General features: G+C 38.8%; 1 protein-coding gene across 1 annotated transcript; it reads right to left on the bottom strand.

Moving 5' to 3' along the window:
* Window positions 1–7725: 7725 nt before the first annotated feature.
* LOC128228767 (neurogenic protein mastermind-like) lies at window positions 7726–18788 on the bottom strand. The gene is made up of 2 exons (XM_052940265.1): window positions 18216–18788; window positions 7726–11555 (listed from the first exon to the last, which is right to left on the bottom strand). The coding sequence occupies exons 1-2, from the start codon at window positions 18450–18452 to the stop codon at window positions 9375–9377; spliced, it is 2418 nt and encodes an 805-aa protein (XP_052796225.1). The 5' UTR covers window positions 18453–18788; the 3' UTR covers window positions 7726–9374.
* Window positions 18789–19570: the final 782 nt, after the last annotated feature.

The following is a 19570-nucleotide window of genomic DNA, read 5'->3' as shown; positions in this document are numbered from 1 at the left end:
ATATGCATAGCGTTTGCTGAGGTGATCCGATGCAGTAATGTTCAAAGTCTTGTGTGGTGGTTCCGCAGTGATAGGACAATCCCTACCTACTGCGAATCAACCACACCTATAGGTTACACACCACCATTGTCATTTCCTCTATAATTCGATGTGAAATGATTATTTTAGACAACATTTAAAGGCATTTCGAGCGAATGCAGACTATGATAATCATATATACTCTTAAAGTACAAGCTTTAAATTACCTTTTAAGCCAATAAAAGGGGGGGGGGTCAAGTTATTCCGAAGAAAAATCACTCCATTTGAAAAACAAACCCTAAAAATTGCACAGTCCGCCATGACAGTTCTTCCAAAATGACCTTTCAACTATAGGGCAGCAGTTTATGCTTCAATCTCTATTCTAAATGATAAATCAAGCAATAATAAATACTCAAGGTATAAAAGTTGCAGGAATACTGATATTTTCGCTTTACAGTGTATTGAGCATGTGAAAACATGTCTATCAGTCATAAAAACATTATTTTTTTATTGAGAATTTTCCACACAACGGAAGTACATATGACGTCATACATATATGCAAGGCTCCTGCTCAAATAACCCCAACAGGTAGTAGTTGTTAATGTGCTCAGTAAACTATTCTTGTTGTCGCACCTGTTTTTAAGAACTTGCCAACAGAAACGTGCACATATATCTGTCGCAACAAAGCATGTTTCCTTGAAAGTTTGCAAGAATTCGCTTCGTGTCTGATTTTCAATTTCAGAGCAATGCCCTTTTCACCGACACCCATTGCACTTTGAAACTTCCAACAGAATAAACCATATTTTTAAAGAAACAGTTTGAATATCGAATTTTATAAAGAAGTTTAGACTTAAAACTTTTACAAAACGTTGACACTAACGTTGACACTAGTTTTCGCGGTATTTTTATCGTTTAAATTTAAATAAAACCAATTGTTGTTTTGAAGAAAGTTACTTGAGAAAAATCGAAATTTAAGTTTCAAATTTAACTGCTACCATTGAAAACAGACTTCAGTTTTCAATATAGTTGTGAAAAGCTTTTTTTCTAAAATCAATTTGTTAAGAAACGAACATAGAATGTAGAAATCACGCGGCTGATAGTAGCATCATTTGCATATATTAGCTATGCATCTCTGTAGCGCTCACAATGGACTTATAGCAATAAATTACTAATCAATGACTGTAATTAGAGACGCCCCGATCGCGAGAAAGGTGAAATCAAGCACCTGAATATTTTTCAAGACCTCGCGGTCTGTCGGGAATAGCAGCTAACAACTTGATCGAACTTAGTCACATGATTGTGTTGTGTAGAACTGGCATCAATTTACCATAAAAGATGGTTTTATATCAGTTTTATTTGGAACGCATGAATCAAACTTTCGTTTGTCAAATTGAAACACGACCACAGAGCAAATTGCACATAGTATGTCTACACTAAACAGTTCCTCTATCCACCGATCCATTGATAGTGAGTGATGTGATTGTTTTACTACCGACTGATACCATACAGTAATTATATTATGTAACCACAGGATGACTGATTTAACAAATAAGAGCAGTAGTTTTAATGTATAACTTTGCAATGTTTTTGTGGTATAAAGATTTGTTCACTAAGTAAAATTGATACAAACTTCTTTCACGTCGAAGTGACACCGGCTTTAGTCACTCACTGTAATGCTGGCGAGATATCATCTACATTATTAACATCGGCGGACAAATCCAGTTCTGTAGTTAGATATGCATCGATCTCATTCTTGATATAGTCTCCGTTTTGCTGGTCATTCGATATTGGGCATTAATTCCGTGTAGTTAGCAGTATTGACATGTTGCGGGGTGGAAGAGGAATTGTTCCTAGGAACACTTGAACAAACAGTGCCCTTCACTGTACGTGTCTCGTTTGGCGCTGACTCGATTGTAGAGTGAACAGTGCATCTAAACTCAAACAGACGAATGCCAGAGTTTTTACAGTTTTTTAAACACTGGCAGCGATTTAATAGGCTCGTCGGTCTAAAGTCTCTGTTTCGATGAAAATTAAGGGTTAAGTAAGATTAAAACACTCCCTCGAGTGTATTAAATTTGCCATAAGCGTAGACACGTCCTATCCACGCATGCTGTACCGGTGGATGGGGCATCCAACGGCAATCTGGGGAAATGATGCTCGAGCCCTAATCTCTTTAATCTGTGAAATGCTGTTCGAGATCTAACCTCTTTAGTCTGTGAAATGCTGTTCGAGCCCTAACCTCTTTAGTCTGTGAAATGCTGTTCGAGCCCTAACCTCTTTAGTCTGTGAAATGATGTTCGAGCCCTAACCTCTTTAGTCTGTGGAAATGATGTTCGAACCCTAAACTCTTTAGTCTGTGGAAATGATGCTCGAGCCCTAAACTCTTTAGTCTGTGAAATGCTGTTCGAGCCCTAACCTCTTTAGTCTGTGGAAATGATGTTCGAACCCTAACCTCTTTAGTCTGTGGAAATGATGCTCGAGCCCTAACCTCTTTAGTCTGTGAAACGATGTTCGAGCCCTAACCTCTTTAGTCTGTGGAAATGATGTTCGAACCCTAAACTCTTTAGTCTGTGGAAATGATGCTCGAGCCCTAAACTCTTTAGTCTGTGAAATGCTGTTCGAGCCCTAACCTCTTTAGTCTGTGGAAATGATGTTCGAACCCTAACCACTCTAGTCTGTGGAAATGATGCTCGAGCCCTAACCTCTTTAGTCTGTGGAAATGATGCTCGAGCCCTAACCTCTTTAGTCTGTGAAATGCTGTTCGAGCCCTAACCTCTTTAGTCTGGGGAAATGCTGTTCGAGCCCTAACCTCTTTAGTCTGGGGAAATGATGTTCGAGCCCTAACCTCTTTAGTCTGTGGAAATGATGCTCGAGCCCTAACCTCTTTAGACTGTGAAATGTATCTCGAGCCCTAACTTTTTTAGTCTGATGAAACGATGTTCGAGCCCTAATCTTTTAAGTCTGATGAAACGATGGTCGAGCCCCAACCTCTTTAGTCTGGGGAAAAAATGTTCGAGCCCTTACCTCTTTTGTCTGTGAAACGATGTTCGAGTCCCAACCGCTTTAGTCTGTGAAACGATGTTCGAGTCCTAACCGCTTTAGTCTGTGAAACGATGTTCGAGTCCTAACCGCTTTAGTCTGTGAAACGATGTTCGATCCCTAACCTCTTTAGTCTGTGGAAATTATGTTCGAGCCCTAACCTCTTTAGTCTGTGGAAATGATGCTCGAGCCCTAACCTCTTTAGTCTGTGAAACGATGTTCGAGCCCTAACCTCTTTAGTCTGTGAAATGATGTTCGAGCCCTAACCTCTTTAGTCTGTGGAAATGATGTTCGAACCCTAAACTCTTTAGTCTGTGGAAATGATGCTCGAGCCCTAAACTCTTTAGTCTGTGAAATGCTGTTCGAGCCCTAACCTCTTTAGTCTGTGGAAATGATGTTCGAACCCTAACCTCTTTAGTCTGTGGAAATGATGCTCGAGCCCTAACCTCTTTAGTCTGTGGAAATGATGCTCGAGCCCTAACCTCTTTAGTCTGTGAAATGCTGTTCGAGCCCTAACCTCTTTAGTCTGGGGAAATGCTGTTCGAGCCCTAACCTCTTTAGTCTGGGGAAATGATGTTCGAGCCCTTACCTCTTTAGTCTGTGGAAATGATGCTCGAGCCCTAACCTCTTTAGACTGTGAAATGTATCTCGAGCCCTAACTTTTTTAGTCTGATGAAACGATGTTCGAGCCCTAATCTTTTAAGTCTGATGAAACGATGGTCGAGCCCCAACCTCTTTAGTCTGGGGAAAAAATGTTCGAGCCCTTACCTCTTTTGTCTGTGAAACGATGTTCGAGCCCTAACCGCTTTAGTCTGTGAAACGATGTTCGAGTCCTAACCGCTTTAGTCTGTGAAACGATGTTCGAGTCCTAACCGCTTTAGTCTGTGAAACGATGTTCGAGTCCTAACCGCTTTAGTCTGTGAAACGATGTTCGAGCCCTAACCTCTTTAGTCTGTGGAAATGATGTTCGAGCCCTAACCTCTTTAGTCTGTGGAAATGATGCTCGAGCCCTAACCTCTTTAGTCTGTGAAACGATGTTCGAGCCCTAACCTCTTTAGTCTGTGAAATGATGTTCGAGCCCTAACCACTTTAGTCTGTGGAAATGATGTTCGAACCCTAAACTCTTTAGTCTGTGGAAATGATGCTCGAGCCCTAAACTCTTTAGTCTGTGAAATGCTGTTCGAGCCCTAACCTCTTTAGTCTGTGGAAATGATGTTCGAACCCTAACCTCTTTAGTCTGTGGAAATGATGCTCGAGCCCTAACCTCTTTAGTCTGTGGAAATGATGCTCGAGCCCTAACCTCTTTAGTCTGTGAAATGCTGTTCGAGCCCTAACCTCTTTAGTCTGGGGAAATGCTGTTCGAGCCCTAACCTCTTCAGTCTGGGGAAATGATGTTCGAGCCCTAACCTCTTTAGTCTGTGGAAATGATGCTCGAGCCCTAACCTCTTTAGACTGTGAAATGTATCTCGAGCCCTAACTTTTTTAGTCTGATGAAACGATGTTCGAGCCCTAATCTTTTAAGTCTGATGAAACGATGGTCGAGCCCCAACCTCTTTAGTCTGGGGAAAAAATGTTCGAGCCCTTACCTCTTTTGTCTGTGAAACGATGTTCGAGCCCTAACCGCTTTAGTCTGTGAAACGATGTTCGAGCCCTAACCTCTTTAGTCTGTGAAACGATGTTCGAGCCCTAAGCTCTTTAGTCTGTGAAACGATGTTCGAGCCCTAACCGCTTTAGTCTGTGAAACGATGTTCGAGTCCTAACCGCTTTAGTCTGTGAAACGATGTTCGAGTCCCAACCGCTTAAGTCTGTGAAACGATGTTCGAGTCCTAACCTCTTTAATCTGTGAAACGATGTTCGAGTCCTAACCTCTTTAGTCTGTGTAACGATGTTCGAGTCCTAACCGCTTTAGTCTGTGAAACGATGTTCGAGTCCTAACCGCTTTGGTCTGTGAAACGATGTTCGAGTCCTAACCGCTTTAGTCTGTGAAACGATGTTCGAGCCCTAACCTCATTACATATACAACCTATAGTCGAATAAAAGCATGGTAGAGACCCAATCACTGGAACAAAACACATTTGAACATCACTGCTCCCGATAACGTTACAAATAATTTCAATCACAAGATCATCTTTAAACTAAGTTCCACTAAAAGTTCAAATGTTATGTACATATTATAACACGCTAATAAATTGTTTGTTTTAAATTGTGTACAAAGTGTTTCTCATATGCGTGTATTGTCGTATACATTAGCTGTTTTAATGTCTTAACCTTTAAATCACTGCATCAAAGTAATTTCGGGGGCGGCTTCAGGATTCGGCGTTAGAAGGGCGCAGCTTATTAAGCACACCCCTTCTCAAATAACAGAAACAATACTTGGTTTTATGATTAATTGAGGCTTGAGGTCGTTCCCAGGGGAAGATTTCGGCATTTTAGTCTGAAGTAATGCACCCCAGTGCATTATGTTCATACTGGTTCCTTGGATTTTGTTATAAAAAGTAAAACTTGAACAATTTTAGAAGGGGTGGGGGCGCCGGCTGCACACGCGTCTTAATCAGCAAGTGGATTTAAGTCACGGTAATTAAACTTGAACAATTTTATAAGGGGGTGGGGCGCCGGCTGCACCCCCGTCTAAATCAGCAAGTGGATTTAAGTCACGGTAAGTAAACTTGAACAATTTTATAAGGGGGTGGGGCGCCGGCTGCACACGCGTCTGAATCCGCAAGTGGGTTTAGTGACTGAAAGTAAACTTGAACAGTTTTAGAAGGGGTGGGGAGCGCCGGGTGCATCCCTGTCTAAAGCCGCAAGTGGGTTTAGTCATGGTAAAACTTAGTCAGAGCACATTTCAATCATTCCGATTCAATTCTTTAATCAAATGTGCCGTTTTATGGCGAGCTGAGTATGGGTATAGTCACAAGTTTTACAAATGAGGAGAATAGCTTTACAATGACTCAAAATGATTGTAAGCGGATGCGTAAATTACTGTGTTCGCAATCCGGACTCAGCGACCTGGATCAAGTTTAGTAGCTGTATGCCCAATCTGGATACAGATCGCTATCTTAAGTTATAAAGATAGTTTAAAGCCTCGCAAAACTCATATCCACACGCGTACAAGTTGAAAACTTTCAGGCCAAAGTTAATAAATAGGTTATGACACGATTGCATCTCTGTGGAACAGATTGGATAACGAATATACAACTGTGTGTGATTGTACTTCAAAACTGTTTCAAACTATACCCACTCGAACTAATATCTTATCATATAAAACTAATTTAATGACCGCGTATCCGATAAAGATCTAACATTGTTCCGATTTCGTGGAATACAAACTTTAACTATTTTATTATCAGTGCCTATCACGCAATTAAAACCAACCTAGATGCTTGACTTTATTATGACAATGTTTTCAAATGTCAAGCAAACATGGCTTATAGCCATTGTTATGAAAGCGATTTTATTTTAAGTGTATAAATCACAATAAGGATCGCCATAGGCGTTCTCAAATATTTAATAGACTATTGAGCAGTAAAATATCTTGTTCATAATGTTAACTTCGCGGACATTGTTAGCAGTATTTAATAACAAATACGAACCGGCCGTGGTCTTAAATAAATAGTAAATAAACTTTAAGCAAATAAGACAGAAAACTGTATATTATTTACTGTCACGAGATCTCCTATTTCCTAAATAATATTCGCGATGTATACTTCTAGATTTGGAGGCGTTTGTAACTTAAAAACCTACGAATATGGTTAAATGCACAAGACGGAAGGACAATGAAAGCGACACCGTTTATGTTTAGAACACAAAAACACCCTGAGAAAATTTAGTGTCTTGTCATAAAGTAATAATACACTCTTTGAAAGAGGATCGCTTTTAAAAGTTTGAGTGTACATAGCAATCAGCCTTATACTCTATAGGGGGACGATCAAGTCATCCACGTGTTCTGTAAGATAAAAATAAAAAATATATAATTTTTTATCATTTTTATCATTCCAAAGAGAAAAGAAATAAAGAATGCTTTACGAAACACGAATTCAATGATAAAACAATCGAATGAACTGAATTTGAAAATGTCTCTGGCAGTTTTATCAAAGCAATGTATATTGGCGTGCTTACAATTCTGAACTGAAAAATGAAGGATTACCCATCTGGCCGGGTGCAACTTTAAAGGCACTCTGTTGGCAACTTTTTTTCAACTATGTTGTAAATTAGTTACATTACATGTTTTTACTAACAAGCCCTACACAGTAACTAACTGTAACTCATTTGAGCAGAATTTTGAATTTCAAAGTCTACAACAACTCAAGTTTCGAAAGCGTAACTAAAGCTTTTTCGGCAAAAAGAGAGGATTTTCTGTCACATTTGAAAATGATGATTCTGTGTAGAGGTCAAATTTCAGGGCTTCCGTTAAAGGAAGTTTGGAAGTATATTACTCCATAGAAATGGGTTAAAACTTCCAAAATTGATTACTGAGAAGTACAAAAACTTCTATGATTTTTTTAGAAAAACTTCCAACTTTCATACTTTCAGTTTCAAATTCTTAAAGGAAGCCCTGTAATTTTAGCATTTTATCGTAGCAGGCATTTAGTTCACATTTCATATCGATGGCTGGCCCTCTTAAACATGACCATGCCCCCTTTAAAACACAGCCAAATACTGAAGAGGGAACAATTTTGATTCATTTTATTTTCTACATTTTAAATAACAATTTTGGAGATTTCATTACAATATATCAATTTTAACAAAGTGTACACGAACGCATTAAACAAATGATTTGTAAAATAAATAATTTTACATCAATAATGCTTATAAATCAACAAAACATGTCATTTAAAACAATTAATAAAGAACGGTATAAAACAGTGAGACAACTATTTTATCATTTTTCTTTAAAAATATAATAAACTGCTAAAACTAAGTGAAATTATTCATTGCAAATTACAAAACTCGTTTAGCTTCCTAAAAAAGGCTTAAAAGAGTGCAAAAGAATGGTCTAAAAATCATACAGAAGCAATGAAATGATGGATGAAATGTTTGCACCTGTTCTGAAGAAGTTTAAACTAATATATTAATCAGAGGTAGACATCTTAGAGAAATTAGGAAACTCATATACAATGCAGCACATGTTTTGAAGATACAAAGGTAATATTTCCATATAAAGAACCCTCTATGTACAGACAAAAATGCCTAAAGCTACTGAAAAATATTGTTGGCTCTTTATTACTAAGGTCAAAAAAATATATCTCATACATTGCATTTAACAAGTATGCCAAAAAGTTCACAGCAAGTATTTGGTTTATTCATAGCTGTTTCATATTTGATTTCAAAAGTTTTGAAAAAGAACACATGTGTAATATTTCATCTTAAGTATTTGTATAGTAATTTATCAGTGAAATATAAATGATATTTTACTGGTTCAAAATGAAAATATGGATTTGATACTGTTCACCGTTTTTTAATTTTAGCCCGCTCTAACGCCCAAATCAAATGAAGCGCGCAAAGGGCTGGGAAACAATTCAACAACGTCTGTTATGACGTCACGTTGTCATGCAACTTGGTGCGCTTTAAGAAAGAATACAGTTAACTTACCATTTAAAATCCTTTTAAGGCATATTATAGAAATAAGAGATGTTCATTGCGTGCAATATCGTGTTAAATTTCATTTCGCGAACTCCAAAAAGTAAATTCAATCGTGGCTTTAGCTTTTGATGCGCACTTGGTGAAATGATATTGTAATCTTATACTGAAACAAAACAACTATCCTTTTATGTGTTTTTGGAACTGTTATTTGATCAACACAAAACTCTTTATGTTCGTTTGTACATTCGAGAAAAAGATATCACAAGTTAAACTTTGATTTGATTCCTTGTTTTGAATGCTTCGATACATTCTGATTGCTGTTAAGTCTATGTACATAATTGGAACCTTGCACAAAAACTTGTACGCATAAATGAACTTATTCAAATTAATTTCAAACAATGGCTTGCGGTTATTCTATCTATTAAAATGTGTCCACTAAGCACAGACAGCGAAAACAGCACTTTCTAAACAAAAATAAGGTGAGTATCTACAGCAGCTACCATATCACCAACGATGTGATACATCAGACACTGTCACACCATTCCTCGACGACTCGACCACGCCTCAACAGGCAAGTACCGTCTCCCGTTCTCCAGAAGAGTGACCGCGGAATAGTTCGCAGTAGCACACTTGTGTAGCACAGAGCAAGCCCTTCTGTGGGCCTTACAGTCTTATATCACAGACTCGGATATAAGTTTAAACCACATGAACCATCATAGTGAACACTCGGGCGTGCTTTATTTCACTGCCGTGCCCAGTATATCTTCAATGTCGTACCAGTTGGCCTCACTGTTTCCACCCGACGTTTGAACATCGAAGAAGTCAGTGCTCTGATTGGGAGCGGAGTCAAGGAGGTTGAGAATGTCGTCCTGTGATGAGCTGGTTTGAGGGTATTGAGGCCCCGGGCCCTGTTGGGGCATACTGTATGGTGGGGTCTGTCGGGAACCGGAACTCATCTGTTGCGTCATCTGCATCCGCTGTTGTTGCATCATCATCTGTTGCGCATGCGCGTTGTTTTGCATCATGGCGGCTTGCTGCGATTGCATTGTGTCCATGTGCATAGAGCGGACGCCCGCGTGCTGCATTTGCATTTGAGCAGCACCACCGTCGGTCGAGTACGACCGGTAGTGCATCATGTTTGCCGACGTCGAAGGGACGCCAGGTCGTACGGCCTGAGCGGCCATGGGATTCATGCCCCGGGGCGCCCACTCCTGAGGGTGGCGGGGCTGAGAAATATTAAGTCCGTCTGGGCCAATATTCACATTCGGAGGTCTTTGGTTACGCATGATTGCACTGGTGTAAGTCGGGGTGTTCGGACGTTGAGGTCGACCGGCCATTTGATGCGCCAAGGCGCCTGGAAATGACGCCTGTCGCTGCATGGACTGATTGGAATAGTTCATTTGTGCCTGAGACATTGTTAAACCCATTTGTTGCTGATGCATGGCTGACATTTGAGCAGTCCGCATGCCATTTTGCATATCACTGGATTCACTTTTCACTGATGAGTATGCTTGATTAGGATGAGTATTTGTTTGATTAACCATGTTTTGAATGGTCTCTAGCGGGTTTGGTCCCATACCATTAGCGCCCATGCCGCTGGCCATTCCGTTACCGTGTTGCATTTTGTACTCCGGTGGCGGCCGATTTATATACTGAGGCGGCATGTGTCTTTGGTCAGGATGCATTTTATTCTGCATCATTTGTGCCTGCATGGACATCTGATCGCCCATGTAGCTCTGACTCTGGGTGGTGCTTGGTCCCATAGCGGCGGGCGAGGCCGAGAAGCCCTGTTGCTGCGTCAGTGAGATATTTGTAGGGAAGGCAGGTTGCCGCAGCTGTATTTGCTGGGTCTGCGACATCTGCATCCGGTGTGAGCCGTCGGAGAGCTGCATATGCTGCGTCTGAGTGATCTCCATCTGGGGACCGTGGTTGAAGTGCGCGACCTGGTTCTGTAGCTGTTGGAGCGAAGAAGGCCCTGCGTCCGCCTGGGTGGTTGGAGTGTAGGGAGTCATTTTATTATTGTTATATCCAGCCACAGACTGTTTGTTCGGATACGCAATACTAACCTGCCCCTGGTATGAGGAGGGTACGGCACCATTATAATATTCCTGAGGATAACCGTTTCTAGAACTGTTAAAGTTTCCGGTTTCGGACATGTCACTAAATGGGTCAATGGCTGCCTTGACAGCACCGTATTGCTTGTTCTGACCTCGTGGTTGGTGCTGCTGATGCTGTGCCGCCAGTTGCTTCAGCGTCTCCGCGGCCATGCCGCCTTCGGACATGGCGGTGTTTCCGGTCTGCCCAGGTGTTCCGCGATAGGGCGGCGAGCGCACCTGACCTTGAGACGAGTCCATGTACATGTTTGGAGCGAACATACTGCTACTTTCGGACGTACTTAGACCACTTTCACCACTACCTTCTGATTCTTGTAAATGCTTGTTATAAATTTCATCAAACTTTTTTAATTCGTCAATTAGATCGAGATCTTTGTCTTTTCCGAAAGCGTTCAGTATATCATCAATATCCCCTATATCCTCGTCATTGTTATTATCTTCAGTGCTTTTATTGATACCACCGTCTTCGTTACACGGCTCTTGCTTACATTCAACGCTTGGATCAGACTCTTTTTCACTTTGAGACCGGATTGTTTGATTGACAGTTACGTTAGTTGAGATCTTCTGATCCTGCTGGGGCCCACTGTTATTTATTTGGTGAACGTTTATATGCACGGAGACGATGGATGCGTTACCGCCGTCGGTGTTCGACGTTTTATTAGAGACAGACGCTGGGGTAGCCTTCGATGGAGTAGTGACGTCATCATCGTCGAAGCGGTAAACGTTTTCGGCGTGGTGCTGAATTTGCTGCTGAACTTCAGCTGACGGCGCCTCGACCTTGCCAAACTTTTTACGTATCTGTTTCTGGAAGCAGACAATGCAAATGTGAAAGCTTAACTTCAAAGAGCCATCCGCACTTAGTAATTACCGGTTACATGACTACATATATATACGCTATGTGCAGATCAAATGTAAAAATTGCAAATTAAAATGTTTTCTGACAGAATCAAAGACGCCTCATTATCTTTAAAAACATGAATGGCGTTTACATGTAGACAACATAAGCGCCGTTCAACTATAATCTTTCTGAACATTATAAGCAGAAATGTAAATGCATCTAAACTTATCATAACAAGAATAAATTGTATCATAAACTGCCGAGTTTCCACCAGAAGTATGCGAAGATCTGAGAGTTTTTAATTAATCATAGACAAAACTGAAATCTGGAAAATGTTTCGCGCAACAACTTCGCTGAGATTGGTCATAAAACATACAATCAGAAGTTTCAGAAGTTTTGTAAATATCTGATAGATAAGTTAGCAGAGCCACCTGTAGCCGACTGTAATCTGGTACCCAGGCTTTATAACGCGGGCGAACGCCATGGGATTTGTTTACTTCACTATACACCAGTTATTTTACCGATTTAATAAGCCATGCTCTTTTCCCGAGTAAAAACTTTTCCCGAGTAAAAACCATTACAAGTGTCCTTCTTGATAGGCCAAGGGGCTGTTACACTGGTGGGACTTAAACCTTCCACCTGGACACGTTTTCTGTTTTGTACTCGTGACGGAGACCTAGGATGCGCGCGTACAAGAATGCTTCCTATCAATATTACGATATCGGTTATTGTCTGATACATCTAATTGGTCCCTACCACGACATACAGATCCCGACTATTGCCTTATATCGATTACCGAGAACCAGAGAAATAAACGGAGTCTACATTTATATCTCCACTATAGTAACTAAAGATTGAAAGAATACTGTTATACACACGCGACCTTTATCGTTATCTGGTATCTTGTCTTGTTCAAACAAAAATCATCATACATAGTTAATAGACATCGATAGGACATGTAGCAGACAGCAGCAAACAGACAAGTAAATGGGCAAACCCCGTTTCTACTTTTCAACCCAACCTCCCCCGGGACACCTAGTCTGCGAGTGCAGGAATTATTAGACGACGCGAAAGCCTGATATCAATTCTGGTATTCAGCTGACTTTTCCGATCAATTAAAACGATTGCCTTTGTCATCTTTCAAGGCAATATAATTCCGTATAATAAAACAACCAAACTTGTATAAGCAGAGGGTTGGAGAAACATTTCATCCAAGTTGAAGCTCGAACGGTATCTACTGAAACATGAAATATTCCAACGTTCAAAGCAAAGTTCCTAAGCAAATTTCAAAGCAATGCCCCAACAACATTCAATTTCATTTAAAAACCAATCTTTTGCCAGACTAAATCTGGATATTTCAGAAGGTATTTTATCAAAAGGCATCACTTAAGCAATTCATGAACTTCTCCGATGCATCATGTAGGAGTTGTGTGTGCTCTCTTCAGGATTAATCAAAATAAACAGTGTAACGTTGATGACATCATTAGTCGTTAAATAAAAGCACCACTTGAGACCACACGGGAATGTGATCACAGATGTTTGGATAACAAACAGCATCAAAAAACTGTCGAGTGTTCAATAGAAGAAGCCAGACAACCACAGGTAAGCCACAACAACCCACGTTCACTGCTGCTGCAGGTCGGCCGGGTCCCAGCCTCTCGGTGCAGGCGAGAGGACCCTTTATCTCGCGAGATGAGAAGAAACAGAGCTGGCAGCAGCATCACACTCGTGTATCACCGCCTCATTATAAATCGTCCGCACCGTCTGAGCGCCCGTGCACCACAGAATCATGGGGAAAATATGCAGTTCGTCATGAGCAGCTAGATTTCGTCGAAAACGTCATAAACCGTGAGCGAAATGATCAACATACCATGTTTAATCGAAGAAGAAGTAATGAACATTCATAAATTAATAAGTAACGAATATTGCACACGAAACATCTGATTAACATTCAACCCCATAACTGTGGTTTTTGCACAATGGAAAATCAAACACGATACATTTGGAAGTGATCAATCTTTATTTGACCTCATAAGATGTCTTTAAACTCAAAGTGTAACATTAATTGCTTAATATTCACAGACTCCGCAAAAATCTTAATCGCTCTCTGCCTCTGTGAAATATATTAAAACTGTTTTGATAATTAAAACTGCTTATGCAATCATAACTAATGTACATAAGGAAGTTTAGAACAGAATAAATGTGTTCGATACGTAATTGAGTTACCTATGTTCCCGGTTGTCTTAATTCTACGTATAAAGCAATCCTGTGGTTTCTAATCGGGTGCATCCCAAATCTTCAAATAGAGGTCTTTATTACACAGTTCACAATATTTGAAATGTAAAACACCGTTTGAGAATACTCCAAGTGATATCTGAAACTCGTAAACACGGGTAGGGCTTGTTCAAATGACATTAAAACAGCGGAGAAAGCGATATTTCTTATCCGTTTCTCCCCACTGTCTCAACTAATCTAAAACCAAATAAGATCCTATGGAGGTATAATAAAACGCTGGCTAAATAAACATCTGATCTTTAGAATCAGCAAAAGGCAAAGATTACTCCTAACCAATGCTCTTATCGGAAAGATCGACTCTACCTGTTACAATTTGAACATAATAGAATAAAAGCTGCGCGACTGATATTGAAGTGGGGATCGCTGGTCACAATATTTAACAATTATTTCAAAATTTAAGGCTTCTGAGCGTCAGTCACACAGTGCATAATGGCAAAGCAGGCGTCTGTCGTAGCGTCTGAGAGCACGAAGTTTATTTTTTATACGTTACAGCAAAGTAAACGTGCAAACAACGTAATTTACATCGACAAACATTGACACAGTTACAATATTTAAAGCTTATAAAAACGCTATATACATGTGATTTAAAAGCATTTACTATTTCAGGCCAATGCCCAGTACTGGTAAAGCATTCATATGCAAAGCACCTACTGGGGATCGAACTATGGACCCTCTCGTCCAGAATCCTTTAAAAAGTGGTATATTTGCCATCGCCACCGACAACGAACTGAATTGGATGTTGTCGACTTTGACAACCGTGTTTAGCATGGCGCACTCAACAAATTTAACTTTCTTTTTATACATATCAAAAACACTTGGCTCTTAAAGAGTGGGGCAATTAGCAGGCATATAGACCACACGATTTAACCTAAGGCGTGACATGGACGCCGGTTTGGCTAGGTTCAGTATACATTTCAGTAATTTCACTGTTGGTTTCGGCTCTTCGAAAACTTTTCATACGGAAACATGACATCAGTAATCCGTTCTGTAAATAGGGCACACATACAGACAAGAAGTGGGAAAGGTGAACTAGATATAGCCTACATCTTGATTTTATACAGCCTTGTTAACCAATGTCATAACACCATAAATATGCATTTGTTGAAACCTTCTATGGACGCTGTACCATGTTTGCTTGTGAAGGTTATTACAATAAATAACACTGCTTCTTCCTGAATATGGTTGGGGTCCATTATGTATCTTATCAAAACACTGATTATCATAATTACTATGAGTTTCCGACTCAGGAAAATCTTTTTTGGGCCTATTGAAACGCCAGTGCTTCATATTGGATGGGCTGGTGTTTTGACCCTCAATACAGTACGACACTATATTTATATGTGTTTATGCATTTGATTTTGTTGTGCATATGTTGTTGAAATCGGTTTAAATCATTTGCCTAGTTGATGTTCTAACCTATCTCATGGTATATTGCTTTCTTATATCAATCATTGGTTTCTATCAGGCATCTACTTGGCTAATGGTACCCGAATAGAGGGTATTTTCAATGTTATGCTGTTGCGCTTGAAACGGAGAGATGTTGGCACACACAAATGCATATCTATCAATTGTATTCACAACCAAAGACAAGTCAAAATAAGCATTTCTATTTCTTATAATACAGCATTAAAATGATACTAAATTGTGAGTATCAATCGAATGGTTTAGAAACTATGAGAAATTTAGTAGAGGCATAGGTTCGTTATACATTTTCTATTTTGATATGAAAATGATGAAGTTAAGTCAAATGAAGCCCTTAACTAAACATTTAAGATGTTGAACAAAAGAAAAATATATATTAAAAAGTATTATGTTTACACAATAAACATACTTATAAGCTGTGCATCTTGTTTAAAGATCCGAAACAATTGTCGTGTCCATGGCGTATTATTAACTTATCCATATTTCACACCATCAACTAATTAATAATGAACCATTCTTTCTTGGTTAGAAGGACCTCTTGGAATATTCATCTTACTAAATTATTTAGATCTTTCTGTTTCTGATAAAGTCATAATGTTGATGCAAAACCTCGATGTAGTGTCCGTGATGCTGTAGTATCCGTGACGCTGTAGTGTCCGTGACATAATGAAGTTTCTCCCATTATTTGTACTTACTTTCATAAACTGTTACTTTGACATTCAAGCCTAAATGCATACATACATTGTTCATTAATACATATATATTTTTTATGGATATTAAAATGTCAGAAATATGAAATATTCAAGTTTATCTCCTTGAAATATGTTTACAGAAATGCAATACACTGAAGGTTATTTTCCAGAGTTCATGGTTTTAAATACATGAACGTTTTCATAAGAAAATAAAAACATAATGTGTATAGCTTTATTTTATCATGAAAGAAGAAGGAGAAGTTATCACGGACACTACAAATCGGTCCCTACAAATGACCATATCTAAACAAAACTGAAGTGTAAGACTGAAATCTCCTTAGATTATGGAAAAAATAATAGGGTACATAACTTCGGACGTAAAAGTAATACCATTTGGAGAGGTTTGGGGTTTTCCCATGTGCAACATGGCTGCTCAAAATACTGTGAAAATAGCGAATTAGAAAATGCTATCTTTTTGATTGCGAAGTTCAGGCCGCTAGATGGAGCCGTACTTGCAATGGATTGAGTCTATTGTATACATCCATATTAAAGCAACTTTGCAGATATTTTCCTTAAATTATCAAGATGCGCCAACAAATATTCCTAAAGAAGCTGCATGGTTAATCCCCTGTAGCAGCCTTTGTGGCGTTTTTTTTTTCACTCAAGAATTCGATTGCTTGACAGTAAACGCAAACTCTTAAAATCGTTGTCATCACAATTTAATAATGTTTGTATTTTAAAGGAATACTTTTATTTGAACAACCGAACTGCCACCGCAAAGACTAAGTAAATGGAATGTATCCATGAGTGTGGTGTCCACCTTTCTGAGCCTCTCAATGAAACAGACATACAGACACCTTGAAAAATCAATTGAATGTAAAGAATTCCAACACAAGAAGATAATGACACCAAACCCAACAACCGGATACCCGATAATCAGTTGTGGGGAGAGCTCCCCAAAATCAACACAATGTCATCAGTTTAATCAACTGATACCAGAAAACCCCCTGAGAGGCCAGAAGCAAATTACGCAGGGAACATCTGACCACAGACTGACCCTAAATACATGTATTTACGATCTTGAGCCTAGTCGGGGCCCTCTTAGCCCCATCTTAAATTTTGAATCTCTCGTAACGGTTGAAATAAATGCATGTATTTAAAGTGAAGAACAGCGAAACAAATCCAACTTCGCAAATTCATTTTGATGCAAAATTTTGTTTTGATGTCCCCAGAAAACAAGATAAAATCAGTTTATTAATTAAAGGGAGGATAATGTGCACTCCTTAAAATGTATTCAATAAAGTCATAATTGTAACAGATCCCTCTGACATAAAATTAGCTACATATGCATATTCTAGACACTACTTTTATTAAATACATATATATCAAACTCTAAATTATGTAAATAGCTAATTAAACTCGATTACAAGTATTTTTTCTCCTTAGGTTTACTTACGAAATATTTTACAACAAATTATTTGACAAAACGTTGATTTATCTGACAATAAATTTTTTGGTCTAGTTAAAATACTATGCCATGGAAAGCCAATAAATAAAAATCAACAATAAATGACAATGCATCACGATCTCTATCAGTTTAATAACTCAAGTCACGAAAACATTTTAATTACAAGTTAAAGCTTAGCATTTGCATTTTCTATGACTATGGTATGATACAGCGTATAAAAGAACATTATTAGCAGATAATTTAGGACGACATTCTTTTGTATATATGCATGTTTATAAAAAGACTCGATAAACGTAATCGATAAATTATAAAATTAATTACCTATAAATTTAACAGAATCTGTACCCGCCAATCTTGGCAAATCCTTAAGTACTCCAGTTTTATTTTAATTTTAAATTCCACACTGTGCATACATTAAACACGCTTTATTTATTGAATAATTAATTTCACAAAAAACTTCAATTAAGTTCATTAAGTCATTTGATTATTTAATATACAGTACAACAAGCGTGGTATCGGATTTTACAATGTTCGTGCAATTTGAGAGCATGTTAAATTTAGTTACACTTCGCTTACTGTATTATTGAAACACACTGTATGATTATTGCTACAATTTGATTGGCCAAAAGTGGTTTTCGGACGGTCCCACTTTACTCAGCGGGTCGATATGATCATAGCTAAGCATCCGATAATTTGTACACACTCAAACGCAGTATGATCGACATCGACCAAAATACAAAGAGACTTACAGCGACTTCAGATCCGGTGTTGTCTGGCTTTGATTTGCTCTGCTTTTTCGCCTTCGTCTTACTTTCTAGCCATTTTTGTCGAAGCATTAATGCATGTTGACCGCTTTGTTCATAAACAGCCTTGCTTCCATAATCGTATCTCTGCTGTAGCCCGTTTTGGCGACGTTTGTACATTTCCATCCGACGTCGCAGACGATCTATCACATCCCGACGTTTCGGGGACAAAACGTCCCCCATCGTATCTCGGTTATTCGTAATTGAGTCCGATGTCTACCTATCGAAAGTAACTCCTTAACACAGCCATCCTGACTAATAATCCATGTTTACATACATGTCAGAAGTGGGACACACGGTTGCACTAAACAAAGCCAATACTGTTTTGATAGATACACAAACGTAGCAGACGACAAACTGTTAAACCTGTTTCAATGTTTATAACTCCTTTGTTTGTTTTACACGTTTAGGAACCTTAACCACATCTTATACTTGTTTATTATGCATCCCTGTGAATCAAATGTCAAATTTCCAATACACTTTGTAACGCATTGATATAGCGAACAGTGAATACATGTACAGGAAGGCGACTATTGCATGAACGCTTATGTACAGATTTGGGAGAGTCTATTGTCTGAGTGGGTGTGTTAAGATGCGTGGGAAGTCTAGCGGAGTTTATCTAGGTCGATGTGAATCATTTTCTTGTGCATTGTGTTGACCAAAGTGACTGAATGTGACATACCCGAAACTCTCCAATTGAGCGTGGGGTTAAATATCTAAGCCGTTAGTATAAACTATGTCAATGTACCACTGATTTAACAACTATATACATGTACTTTGATCACAATAGCAAGTAAGAACCCCTTTGGGCAAAATACTGTCACAAAATTAACAGAAGTGTTATATTAATTATGTACAATGCACATACTTTACTGTAAAAATCATTAGGAATGCTATAATGACATGCCTTTTTATTATCATTAAAAAAACACAAAAAACCCCATCTTTTTTAAGGATTATAGTTTTATTTTTATATTAACCTATCGCATAATTTGGAAACTGTAAATATTGTTTTTAGGCTGCACAGGCAGAGTTCTGATATTTAAAGGTACTCGGTCACATCTTATAGGGTATGACACGGAATGTTATATGTAACAAACCAGGTGAACATTGGATCAACAAAGTTTTGATATGCGTCGAAAATGCTCCGCTGTCGTGCCAAGTACTTGAACATGGGGAGTTCCTTTTAAGGGAATTTATAATTTATTGGCATGTTATGGTGGCATAGTTCTGCCACCAGATAACCATATAACTAACTAGTTAATTAAGTGGTTAACTAGTTACGTAACTAGTTAACGTAA

Source organism: Mya arenaria, chromosome 3 (assembly GCF_026914265.1).
Source record: "Mya arenaria isolate MELC-2E11 chromosome 3, ASM2691426v1".
In the NCBI taxonomy this organism is placed as follows: domain Eukaryota; kingdom Metazoa; phylum Mollusca; class Bivalvia; order Myida; family Myidae; genus Mya; species Mya arenaria.
The sequence above is the reverse complement of the archived record's forward strand: the minus strand, read 5'-3'. Positions and strand labels throughout refer to the sequence as shown.

Excerpts from the sequence above, each read along its gene's own strand:
- LOC128228767 (XM_052940265.1), bottom strand. The coding sequence starts at position 18,452 with ATGGGGGACGTTTTGTCCCCGAAACGTCGGGATGTGATAGATCGTCTG. Across the intron at positions 11,556-18,215 it reads ACACCGGATCTGAAGTCGCT|AAACAGATACGTAAAAAGTT; the intron begins GTAAGTCTCTTT and ends GTCTGCTTCCAG.